Below are 13,869 nucleotides of genomic sequence, written 5' to 3'. Positions count from 1 at the left end.
TAAATTTCTCAAATTCTAGGGCCCAGCACGCATCAGCCCAAACACACTCCAACGTAGACATGTTGGATGCAGTATATTATCAGCCCATGTAGTAGTGGGCTTTGCATCACAGCTGGCCCATTTTATATGGGCTAAAAAGATGTCTAATAGGCTTTGTAAAAAACAAAAAATCGAACTTACAAAGTAGGGAATATTGGAATTCTGAAAACACAAACAAACAAATTTATCTTTTGAATCCCTGTTTGTTTATGTGGATACGAAAAACTAAAAGCTAGAAATCCAAGCAGAGCCAAATAAGCAAAAATATCCTATTTTGTATCTCACTCTCAAAGCCCCCGTTGTCCAACCACCTGTCATTCCAAGATAACATCCCATGTCATTTCCTACGTGGCACTCATCGACACCATACATCAATCCTGAGGCCGAGAACCAAAATCCCACAAAATTTTCTCGCAGCTATCCTTCTCCAATCCAAAACATAATTAGACCAAAGCTTCTACTAAAACCACACAAATATTATTGCACATTGCATTGCGACCATAAAAATACCCTAGATTCCCTTCACGCATTACAAATCACTACATCCCGTCCTTGAACACCCCAAAGACGCCAGTTCAAATCACACACAAAAAGAAAAAAAAGGCAACGCAAAAATGGGGTGCAATTCTTCAAAAAGAATTCAAGCAAATGTAGATGTCTATCGTCCGCCGCCTTCAGGCTTTGCAGTATTTGACATCAACTCGATTCAAGAACCATGGCTTGTGGTGGACAATTCAGCTCCAGAAAAGACATCAAGTGTGCCAGCGCCGATATTAGAGAAGCTCAACAAGTTTGAAACCGATGCTCCTCGTTCTTGGGATGAGGTTAGCAAAGCACTGCAAGACCTTAAGCCTGCACTCAATAACAAAACGCCAATTGCCACACCTTCACCACCACAAAAGCCTGATACTCCACTAGCTCAAGTTGCTAAAACCAACCAAGAAAAGAAGCAAGAACCTGTTAGAAAGAGTGTTTCTTTCCATACCCTTGAAGAGTTGGAAGCAAAAATGGCTCCAAAGCCAGAAAACGAGTTGAAGAAAACAGAACCCATCAGGACACGGTCGAGGAAAGTTGAGGTTGTCGACAAGACCGAGTCACGAGTTGGTACTGAGCCAGTGACCGAGCCATCCGGTGGTGGTGTGATCCGGTCTGTGAAGGAGAATATATTCGTTGTAAGAGATAGGTTAGAGAGGGAAAAGGAAGGGAAGCCCCTGAAGAAGTTGGACCCGCTGAGTGGATTCGAAGAGAAGTGTCCACCAGGTGGAGCTCACTCGGTTGTGCTGTACACGACGTCGTTAAGAGGGATACGAAGGACATTTGATGATTGTACACGTGTCAAGACCTTATTTGAGCTGCACCATGTAGTGTTTGATGAGAGAGACGTGTCGTTGCACGGTGAGTTTTTGAACGAGTTGAGGGATTTGGTAGGGGAAGGAGCGAGTGTACCCAGGGTTTTTATCAAGGGAAGGTACATAGGAGGAGTTGATGAGGCGGTTGAGCTGAACGAGTCGGGTCAACTCGGGAGGATACTGGTATGGGCACGCGTGGGACGAGTAGAGGGAAGGCAAGCGTGTGAAGGATGCGGGGATGCCAGGTTTGTGCCATGTTTGGAATGTAGTGGGAGTTGCAAGGTATTGATTGATGGGGCCAAGGACAGGTGTGGAAAGTGCAACGAGAATGGGCTGGTTCGGTGTCCGACTTGTCTTTAGGGGTGTTTTCGTCTTCTGAAGGAGAGGATACACAAGAAAATCCTTCGAGCTTGCTAATTTGGATTTCAAGTGATTGTGGGCAAAGGGATGGTGGGGGGCGCCGAGTGGGCGGGCGGAGATGGCCGTGCTTTTTATTCTTCAAGTTTGTAATTGACGTGTTCCATGTTTGTTGAGTTCTGAAATTTGATTGCCAGGAACAGAGATAAAAGGAATTGTATATTAAATAATTATGTGGGTTTATAGTGATGGTTTAACGGTATGGTTATTTTAGTGGCTAAAATGGTTTTTTAAAATATTTTTTTATTTAAAAAAATTAAATTAATAGTTTTTTCAAGAGTTTTCACATGTTAATATTAAAAAATAAAATAAAAATCTAAAAATTACTATTTTATTATATTTTAAATTAAAAAAACATCACCAAAAACACTCGCTTGGTTAACTAGAATGAATAATGTTATTGCATTTTATTGATGTTTTATATCAACTTTATTGTAAAAAGAATGATAAAGTGTTACACATTAACCGAGGTCATTGCCTATAAGAATTCCGTAATGGTACGATTTTTGTTTTTCGAGGGTTAATCATTCATGAAGTTCGAAGGCACCATTTTTTCTTCGCCAAGGAGCCCATTGAGCATGTTTCTTTAAATACTAACCCTCTAATATTTGTATTTTTCAAGTTTTTTTGTGTTTTTTTTTCTTTCAAGAAGATGAGAACAAAGTTAAAGGTTTAAAATCCTATCTTCGAAGAGGGTTCAAGTGTATAGTCTATTTTTGGCAAGAAAGTGTTGAGGAGGGAAATTTGTTGGGATTTATTCTCTTTTATTTAATTATTTTTTTTCAAATTCTCAAAGCATTGTACCTACCATTAATTATTTTTTTAATTATATTTACTCTAAAAACAAATTTCTAAGACTTTTGGAGCTTAATACCGCACACAGTTTTTATATACTAACTAGACACCCTTAGTTCTTCATCTTACAACTAATTTTTTACATTTTTGATACTCCATCATTTAACATCCAATATCTTAATACTTAAGTTGCTGGAGGATTTATCCGACTTATAGTACCCAGCTGCCTCAATCTCTATCATTCTCCTTCTTCGATATGTCTGTGAAAGCTTGTCTCTTGATCTTGATTTGACATTATTTCATATTAATTTCTGTTAGAATTGTGATAATAATTGTGGTTTAAAGTATTTTTATTTAAAAATATATTAAGATAATAATTTTTTATTTTTTACAAGATATTTTTTTATATCAGTATATCAAAATTATTTAAAAATATTAAAAATATATTATTTTTAAATAAAAAATTTAATTTTTTATAAATTACGGGTTGTACTGAGCTTAAAATACATTAATCTTCCCCGGGATTTCTTCCCATGATGAAAGCACAACCCAGGTCTGGAAAATGAGAGGATAATCTTTGGGTCTAGAGATGGGCTTAATCTGAATAGTTTGATTAAATGGACCTGATCAAACCTAGACATAGTCTGCATGCACTGAGCTTGAGACCCGAAAGCAATCTTTTATTTGTTTTTTATTATTGAGCTAGCTGTTTACCCTCAAATCCAAACACCATTATTGTAAGAGACTCGAGTAATTATTGCCTGGCTTAACGTGGAGACCTCACTCTGGCTGCTCGGATTAGAATTTAATAATAATTATAGGCTAACAGGTCATAGTCACCGTCACTTGGCACCTTTCCGACAATTAAAATCCATTGGCTAATTCATTCTAATGGTGGCACGAGATTTAAAGATATGTTTGTTTAAATAAAATTGGAGGGTGGCCTGCTTTTAGGACGACAAACAAATCAGACCCTTCATTTGTTTTATGTTCTGTAGTGAAAATGAGACTTCAACTCTCTTCCGAGAAAAAACAATATAGTTGTTTTATTCGTTTGAACTATCAATTCATTTATATTTAAATTGTTAATTTAGCTTGATTGGTAAGTGAATTTAGGTTGCATTAATTCAAATGTAAATGGCTTGTGAAAAAGCATGATTTTGAATTATATCTATATTCAATTATTCTTGTATACGAAGAGCATCCACCAAACATGAAATAAATAAATAAATAATTCAAATAAAAGAACTATATTCGTATCTTGAATTGAATTGGTCCAATTATCTGGATAAAATAATCCCACCAGCCTTCGAGGCAGCTAATGTCCTTGTCTTCTTCTTCCTCCTCTTCTTCTTCACTTGTTTGTTTATTCATACAATATTGGTGAAGAATCTGTCAAAGTGATGTTCGGCACATTTTGAATTGGTAGTAGGTGAAGACTTGTAGATTGTCGAAAAAGATGGAGCAGCGCCCAATCTTAGAGATGGGTTAAAGTTTTATACCGATTACAATTTTATTAGTTTTTTATTTTAAAAATATTTTAAAAAAATTGAAATTTTTTAATTTGTTTCAAATAATTTTTTAGTATTTGGACGTTTGATATCAAAAATAACTTTTTATTTTTTTATAAAAACACAATTTTATATTTTTAAATACAATCAAATTGCACTCCCATAACACAATAAAGGATGTGGCAATCGCAGGATTTAGTGCATCAGACAACATATTACAACACGCTCAGCGGTGAGCTAGCCAGGCATTGAATACGGGGAGGGGCATGGAAGAACCATGGCTATGAGCTTGAAGTCATCTCTTTCTTTAGTACCATTTATTTCCATTGCTTCGTATGCAAAATGTATAGAAATCCAAACAACAATACATCCTTTATTACAACAACAACTTAAATAGAAGTCTCATTTATGTTTGTTTGTAGTACTTATTTATACGACATGCTAGAGAAAGAGGGCAAACAGCCTCCATTCGAAAAGACTATACATCGCCCTGGATTCATATAATTTTCAGCCTCTTTCCTATTCCCATAATTCATCTCCAAACCCTCCTTAAAACTTTAGTAAATTGAAGCCAAACAACTATTCTTTATCTTCTACCCTGTTTTCAACTCTTATTTTTCACTTTATGTGTGTATGTATGCCCGCATGGAGTCATGTTTTCAAGGGTTTTGTTCTTCAAAGATGTCCAGGAGAGACAACGCCTGAAAATCCAACAAAAAACATAGTTAGGAACTCAGATCTTGTTGAAGGAAATGCAATGAATATTCATTCACAAATACACCGTGCAAGACTCATTTTGGTCACAATGAGACCCAAATTACCTCTGGTATGTTGAGCTCAAGGCGGAACTTAGGGCCATCATAATGGTGGAGAACTGGCCGGAAAGAGTCCTCTTCCAGTGGCTCGCAAACTTTCCTTGTCATAACTCTCACCTGTACAAAACACAGGTATTAAATCGACAATGATCCAATATACGAGCCACTTTAAATCACAGGCAGATAATTATCTGACCAATAACAAGGAGACTTCGGATATACATACCTGAGCAGGGAAGCGTGATTCCCCAGGACATTTCTTGTCCTCCCAGGCTGAGGGATCAATGTTTGTTCCTCCAAAACTTGCAGCCTATACCATCAACGACGTCATTAGTTTATTTAGAAGGAATGCTCTATCATTTGTAATCATAGCCATAAAGCGAAGAACAGGTGAAAACTGCTTAAATCTCATGCAAAGAAGAGGTAAAGAACTGAGAAACAAACCTCAAAAACTCCATGGAGTTGGTGAGTGGAGTAGTTGTAAAGGAAAAGGGGCAAGCCCGGAGTGATCTGCCTCACTGAATCGCGGTATCGGGGAGGCAAACCTACACAAATTCACGCAGTTGTTTAGAATTCAAGAACAACAAAAACCACTTCAATGGTGATAACAAATAATTAGTGAGGAGAATATCAAAAAATTCAACAGGGTTCCAATAACAACCGAGCAATGAATTTATATCTTTTTATTTGTAGAACAAATCAAACTATGCCTCTCAGCTAAAAGAACCAGATTACTTGGGGGGGGGGGGGGGGCGCTAAAATTTCGCACCTCAACTTTATTATGGCTTAAAATTTCCAATTAAAAAAAAAAACTGTTTTTGCATATAAAAATCTAGCTTTTATAAAAAGAAAATAACTAAGATCGAATCTTAGAAAGACCAGAACTTTGTAAAACAAATAAAAGAAAATTAAAAGAACAAAACATGCCATAAAACACAGAAATACACACAAAAAGAAAAAGAATAGCAGAAATGAAATTTGACATACTTACCAAAAAGCTCTCTCTTGAGATTCTCTGCCATGGTATCATTGTTGCAGACAAAGATATATCCACCAATTGTTTCATACCTAGGCAAGGACTCAGATGGTGGCAGTGTCTTAAACCTCTTATCAGCAGCACTCTTGTTATCATTAATATCGTTACTGTTGCTCTTCTTGTTGCTATTCTTTTTGCCACTCTTGCTTCCAAAATCATCATCTCCTTTGTTCTTGCTACCCTTCACACTAATATTAAGGTTATTGTTATGGATGTTATTGTTCTTTGAATAGATCCCATTACTGAATCCTCCGTTGACCCCAAGGTTCTTTTGAGATCCACCAACAACTTGAGCCATAGGTCCAATTGGACTAACGCCATAATTGTTGGCACTAGACCCCATCTTCCATCCATCATTGAACACATTCAAATCAGATCCTTTTGGCTTCAGATTATATACATCATTGAACACATTAAGGTTAGATCCTTTTGGCTTCAAATCATTGACAGAATTCCACCCTTCATTGAACAGATTCAAGTTAGACCCTCTTGCCTTCAGATCATTAACAGGGTTCCATCCATCATTGAAAAGATTCACATCAGAACCCTTTGGCTTCAAATCACTAATCGGGTTCCATCCGTCATTGAAACTATTCAAATCAGAACCTTTCTGCTTCAGATTGTTAACTTCAGCACCAACTCTGATATCAAAATTCCTCCTTTGATCTGGCCTCTTAGATCCATATGAATTGCTCCAAATTGAGTCATTGAGTGACAGATTAGCTAAATTTGGTGTCTGCACCCTCAGTTGATCACTGAATTGATAAAATGATTGCCGGTTGTTCTCCATTTCTTACTTCAATTCCCTTCAAAAATAAACAAAAAGGCAAATGGGTTTTCGAGGATGGGTAGATGTATAAAAGTTTTGAAGTAAAGAAAATGTAAGGAACAGGGAAGAAAACAGAGGTGAGAGTTTTGGATTTTGATGTATGAAAAGGAGAAAAGGAAGTATTAATAGGTGAAGATTAGGTTAAAAGTGTGGAAATTTCCTGGAAATAGCTAGGATTTTATATGACTTTCAAGATTGCGTGTGGATTTGTCAAGGAGGAAAGCTACAAAAGATTTGTGAGTTTAATCGGTCAAAACAGTAAACTGCGTGTAACAAATCAATGACTACAAAAGGGGTTTTGATATTAATGTTTACAGATGGGGGGTAAACACCACGATTGCTGGTTTGTGACAAAGGACTTGCTTGTTATTACGGTTCTACGTTTTTTAATTTTCTTTTTGAGAAAGTTTTTGAAGTTTGAGGAAATATGTATTTGCAATTAACAATTATTGGTTTGGATTTTGCAGTTGAGCAAAAATGACAACGATATGGCAAGAACGCGGTTCGGAAGGGGGGTAGGAAGGAGAAGGGGCATGAGAGAGAGAATGGAGGGGGACTATCTAGAAGGTCAGTTTCTACTTTTTGGATCCCATGTACAAGATTTAGTTCACACTTGGGAACTTGTCTTCGCTTATGTGTTAAGGCTTGAGAGAGAGAGACTGTAGAGGTCTTTTTAGGATAGGAATAGGTTCGATGGCATTTTTCATCCTTCATATTGAGCCCTTAGATTTATGGCTGGGAGGTCATATTTGAATTGTAATCATTTGCTCAACATGTGTCAAGCCTCTAGAGGACAAACATTGGACACGTGACACGTTCCTATTAGCCATCAAACTAAATGAAGTTGGCCCTTCTAAAGAACAATATTTCCCGCTACATTAAAAATATTCTTAATTGATATATTATTTAAAATATTTTCTATTGTTTTATACAGTATAATTTTCTTTATTTTGTTCATAAACCAGTAAAAAAACTAATAAAAAATAAAAAAAATCTAAATTAACTAAAGTTAACTTGTTAAATATTAAATTCGTATTATAAAAATTTAATAACTAGATAAAAAAGAAATTAACAGGTTAGACCTGGATTAACTAAAATAACACGTCAAATTTGATATCTGTGTCATGAAATATTGATCACTAAGTAAAAAAATTAAATATTATCAAACTAAATTAAATAATAATAAAAAAAAAACAAACAAAAGACATCAGCCTTTTCAGCATGGACTGCACTGTGTAGCCCACAATTAAAGACATAAGAATGATAAAAAAAAAAGTAAAAAAGAATTAAAGGTATCAGTCGATAATTAAACAGAAAAATTTTTAATATTAATGAACTAAATTAAATAAAAAATATTAATTAAAAAACTTATAAGAAGAAAAAAACTAATGAATCAAAAGTAAAAAATTTAAATTAACTAGGTTAACCCATCAAATATAAGATCCGTATCATGAAGTCTGATAAGTAAATAAAAAATTAATATTAACAAAATAAATTAAAAAATTAAAAAAAAAACATCGGCTTGGACAGCACCATGTAGTCCACAATGAAAAACATAAAAAAATAAAAATAAAAAACTAAAGATATCAGCCTTTTCATGGTGGGCTACATATAATATTAAAAGAAATTTGAAGGAAAAAACTATTAGAAAAAAAAATTGAATCAATTGGGTTAACCCATTAAATCAGGTTAACCTGTCAACCTTGAGATTCGTGTCATAAAAATATAATAACTAAAATATTTAATATTAATGAACTAAATTAAAAAGAAAAAGGCAAAGAGAAAAAAAGCCTATAACAAAAAAAAAAGCTAGTGAGGAAAAGAAAAAAAACATGAATCAACTAAGTTAACCCGTCAAACTTGAAATCCGTGTCATCAAAGTTTAATAATTAAACAAAAAAATTAAATATTAAAAAAATACAGATAAAAAAATTAAAAGCATCAGATTTTTCATTGTGAAGTGTATTGTGTAGTCCACAGTAAAAAAATAAAAAATAAAAAAAATGCATACATTACAGGTTAATATTTTTTTTCTAACATAAAAAATATCAAAAAATATCAAAAATGCTAAGATATAAAAGTATTGGGTTTTTCTACAAAGATATACCTAAAAACCCGAGTGTAACTGCAACGCTTGACCTAGAAGTAATATTTATAATATTAATAATAATATTAAACTTACATGACTTAAGTTTAAGTGAGTTTGATTGCAGCATCAGATCCAATAGCCTTGAATATGGGTCTGACTGTAACGTTGTGTCATAAAAGTGTAGTAATTAAATAAATTAATTAAAAATAAAAAACAAAAAAAACTAATAAAGAAAAAGAAAAAAATATGAATTAACCGGGTTAAACCTTCAAATTAGATTAACTCGTCAAACCTGAAATTCACGTCATGAAAGTTTGATAACTAAATAGAAAACAATCGACAGGTTAACCCATAATTAACTAGGATAACTTGTCAAAGAAAATTAACCCGTCAAACACGGGATACGTGTCATGAAAGTATGATAATTAAATAGAAATAAATTTAACATTAACAGACTAAATTAAATAAAAAAAATCAATTAAAATGAAAAAAAAAAGAAAAAAAATCTGGGTTAACTCGTTAAACCAAATTAACCCGTTAAACCCAAAATTCATATCATGAAAGTCCGATAACTAAATAAAAAAATAAATATTAACAAACCAAATTAAACAAATAAAAATTAATTAAATAAAAAAACCCAAAAGGCATAAAAATAGAAAAAGATAATAAAAAACAAATAAAAAAAGACAGCCAAGCCTTTGCATTGTGATGTCCAAAACCAGGTCAAACTGGGAATACATATCATGAAAGCCTGATAATTAAATAAAAAGAAATTTAACATTAACAAACTAAACTAAATGAAAAAAATAATTAAAAAGAAAAAAAGAAAAAAAATTCAGTTAACTCATCCAATCAGGCTAACCTGTCAAACCTGAAATCCGTGTCATGAAAATTTGATAACTAAAAAAAAATTAATATTAATAAACTAAATTAAACAAAAAAAATAAAAAAAATGCAAAAACAAAACTCGTTAACTTTGTCAAACTCAAAATTCGTGTCATGAAAATCTGATAACTAAATAAAAAAAAATAACATTACCAAATTAAATTAAATAAAAAAATTCATTAAAATAAAAAAAATAAAATCAAAAGATATGAAAAAAAAGCTTAGCAAAAAAACAAAGAAGATAGCTCAGCATTTGCAATGTGCAATTCACATAAAAATCAGAGGAGTTTTATTTTATTAAATAATATACTCTATTTTATCACCTGGGGAGATTTTAGTAAATTTATGAATTTTTAATGAGATTAAGATAAATCATATGATTTTCATATGACTATCTAACCATTGTGTTAACGTGAACTAATAGAAAAATCTAATTAAGAATTATTTGATACAATGTGAGCTAATCAGACCAAAAATAGATTGAGGTTCTATTTAATTTTTTAGGAAAACATCACATTTTTATTAAAAATATTTTCAAGTTATTATATTTTTCAACAATAAACCATTTAAAATTTGATTGAAATCTTTGAATTATTAGGTTGATTAATGATAATAGTAATTATAAAATGATTAGTTGTAGTTTAAAATTCAATAAGATTCTTTAATTGATTAGTTGTAGTCAGTTTCAATTTTATTGATAATTATTAATTAACCTATTGAAATTTAAGTTGAATACAGTTAACATCCTATTGAATTTTAAATTGAATATGAACTAATCATTTTCATTGATAATTAACCTAATTATTGGTTAATTAAATAATCTTATTTAAATTTAAATTGAATAGAACTATTTTATAAAGGAATCCTATTGAGATTTAAATTAACCACAACTAATTATTTTCATTGATAATTATTATAATCATAAATTAAACTAGTAAATTGAAGAATTCTATTGAAATTTAAATAGATTCTATTGAAAAGAAAATGATATTAGTCATTTAAAATCAAATCCTTGTATATTTAAAAGAAATGAGTTGAATTATCCAATCCATTAAAAGTAACAATGGTAAGTGTAGAAGGTGAGGAGGCTCCCTTCTAAATTGGCCGGTTTAAAAAGTCTTGGCACTCTTTCTGGCCTCCAATTTCAAACTTGACGTCTGTAGGTGTACAGAAGTCGTATCATCATGTGGTATCGTGTGGTTAAGATCAATAGTGTTGACCTGAAATTAGTGCATGTTTTTAACATAGACGTCGTTTTTTTCTAGAATGGGACGTTGCAGGACCAATCTTCTCCACAGTCCGCAGAGAACCATTCACGTTTTGCGTTACACCCTTTTTACCGTTCAAACGTTTTTTTTTTAAATATTTTTATTATTATTTTAAATTAATTTTTTTATTTAATAATTTTAAATTATTTTAAGGTATCGATTTTAAAAATAAAAAGCAAGTGTTGCCACACTACTTTTATCATAGCAATAAACGAAGTTCTTCCATGGTAGTTTAATTTTGCTGGCAATAAGAATACAATAGTAACTATACTGTACAGTAAAAAAAACCCTATTTTTTCATGGCCATTACAATGTTTTCACTATTCATTTTATTAGCAAAAAAGACTAATATAACCCACACAAATCAACCATGACTAATATGTCACTGTGGAAAGACGATTCTACCCTAATAATTAAGGCTAATGTTTTTTGTTTTTTGGGACAAGGTGATCATTTCATTATAATAATTCACAATAATATGTGTTTAATACTACAGAGACAAAATGAAGCTCTGTATGTTTTTAAAATGATGGTTTTGCCGAGATAATACTACACATTTCTCACTTTTTATCTTGAATGAAAGATTTATACCTTTGATAAAAAAATTTCAGGAGTTTTTAAATATGAACACGTAAAAAGTTTTGATGATTTTGCACAAATAGGTATTTTAATCAAGGCTAATTGAATTGGCCGCTTTTAATGTTTTGCTGAAGAAACTATAATGTAAACTTCATTGAAAATCATCTAAACTTGATAAACAAGATTCATACCTTTTGTTTGGATATGTCCTTGTTTTAATTATAGATTTGTAATTTCACATTCACTCGTTTAAAAGAGATAACCTGATCAATTTAGAATATAAAAATGTAATGATGACTGATTAGAGACAAGATATTAAAGATGTATATGGAAGAATTGGGATGTAAAAGTTCGATTTCATGAAAATAGGGATGTGGATAGAATATTCGTCTTTCATTTGCAAAAAATCTTATGCTATTTGGATATTTAGAACTTCATAGTGAGCTCTTAAACTGTGTTAACTCAATTATAAAAAATTGTCAAGGAAAAAGACGACTAATGCATGAATAACACGTCATTTAGGTTAAACCTCTATAAATTAGAATTTTTAATTTGAAATCTGATAGATTTTATTTTAGTTTCTATTCTTTTAATTACTTTTAATTGCACCAATAATTATCTAATAAACTCTTAATTTTATGTAATTTCACCCATGTCAAATTCAATCATCAACCCCAAAGTTTAGCGTCATTTTCATCTTAGTCCTTCATTTTTTATTAGTGTATTTGGACCCTTAATTGATCATCAAACTTTAAATTTTCTTCAATTTGGCCATTGATTTGGTTAATTTCAATCCTTAAAGTCTCGCGCCTTTTATAATTTGGTCATTAATTTTTAATTTCTTCAATAAAACCCCTAATTAATTATCAAACTTAATGTTTTCACAATTAAACCTCTTATTTGACCAATTAAACTTTTTAAAATTCAATTTCAATCCCCAAAGTTGAATTTCTTTCAATTAACACCTAAATTAATTCTAAAAAACTATTGTTTCTCGCAATTAAATCCCTAATAAAATTATTTAAGTCTTATAAAATTCTTATTGTGCTTGTAATCATCCAAATTTATATCTTTTATCCCAAATAAAAATATTTTCACTAAATAAATCTCTTGTCAATTAGAATTTGATCGCCAATTTTATCAATCTTGTATATTATTATCTTTTAATTTTTTCACTTGTTATTTTGGTCTATAACCACCAACTTAGGCAATCTTTTAATTTTTTTTATGTATATCCTCTTGTATTTTTTATTTTTTTTCTTGATTTTTTAATGAGGTCAAAAATAAATAACAACAATTATAGTGGATGTCTATTCTTTTTCTAAGATATAACCTGCAAAATTTTTATTTTATAATTAATATAAATAAAATTAATTAAAAATATTAAAATAAATCAAACTTTCACTTCAAAATGAATAGTTGCATGCTGTGATTTTTCACATAATAATCGATGTGAATCCCTAACAATAATAATCATAAATTTTATCAGTATAATCTCATTCAATCCGCTCATCAAGCCTTGAGAGGCTCTCCTTTATCAATCTTACACGTCGCATGCTTTTTTTTTTGTTTAATTATATTGAAAAATATGGTATCTTAATATTCAATTGGAATTATTTTTCCACGTGTTCAATTATTTTGAGAAATCTAAAAGTCATTATACAAACATTAAAAAAAAATTTATATCAATTAAATTTGTTTTTTTCTAATAACATTCCACATAAACTTTCACTTTATAGTACAATTTATTGAGTGCTTAATACAATTAATGTCAGCTACTCAAGAATTAAGGGTTGTTATTCTTCTTCCATGAGTGGTTTATAAAAACTTTTGGTTGTATTTAATTTATTGACCTAACCCTTCCCTTTATTATTTTTCAAATGGTTGATGTATTTCTCATTTTAGTTATTTTCAAGTGCTATTTTTTAAGAAAATCTTGTAATAATAAATTTTAAAAATACACAGAGTCATTGAATTAACTGAATCTTACATTAAAAACAATTTTTTTTACTCGAAACTTATTATTATCATTATATCACTACTCATTGAGAGTATTCACATGCGCCTCAACATCGAAAATACTTGGGCACAAGACTTTATAATTCCCACCGAAATGATGGCTGAGTTTTGGACCTTGTGGTCACAAAAGCATCGCGGGCCTCATCATTTAAGTGAAGTTTAGGTGTCCGTTTAGAGGTTGAATTTATTTTTTAAATATCTTTTTAGTATTTTTTTACTTTTTTTATGTATTAATATC

At 31.1% G+C, this 13,869-nt stretch overlaps 2 protein-coding genes across 2 annotated transcripts; one reads left to right on the top strand and one right to left on the bottom strand.

The window, feature by feature from the left end:
* The first annotated feature begins 467 nt into the window (after positions 1–467).
* LOC105124246 (glutaredoxin domain-containing cysteine-rich protein CG12206-like) lies at positions 468–2,013 on the top strand. The gene has a single exon (XM_011024177.1). It carries the CDS (start codon positions 654–656, stop codon positions 1,746–1,748), a length of 1,095 nt encoding a protein of 364 aa, XP_011022479.1. The 5' UTR covers positions 468–653; the 3' UTR covers positions 1,749–2,013.
* Positions 2,014–4,395: 2,382 nt separating this feature from the next.
* LOC105124245 (probable serine/threonine-protein kinase clkA) lies at positions 4,396–7,202 on the bottom strand. The gene is made up of 5 exons (XM_011024176.1): positions 5,918–7,202; positions 5,371–5,471; positions 5,153–5,236; positions 4,933–5,043; positions 4,396–4,812 (listed from the first exon to the last, which is right to left on the bottom strand). Exons 1-5 carry the CDS (start codon positions 6,750–6,752, stop codon positions 4,771–4,773), a joined length of 1,173 nt encoding a protein of 390 aa, XP_011022478.1. The 5' UTR covers positions 6,753–7,202; the 3' UTR covers positions 4,396–4,770.
* Positions 7,203–13,869: the final 6,667 nt, after the last annotated feature.

This window comes from Populus euphratica, unplaced genomic scaffold, assembly GCF_000495115.2.
Source record: "Populus euphratica unplaced genomic scaffold, PopEup_1.0 scaffold4.1, whole genome shotgun sequence".
NCBI classification, from domain to species: domain Eukaryota; kingdom Viridiplantae; phylum Streptophyta; class Magnoliopsida; order Malpighiales; family Salicaceae; genus Populus; species Populus euphratica.
Note: the sequence above shows the minus strand (reverse complement) of the source record. Positions and strands in the feature narration are given on the sequence as shown.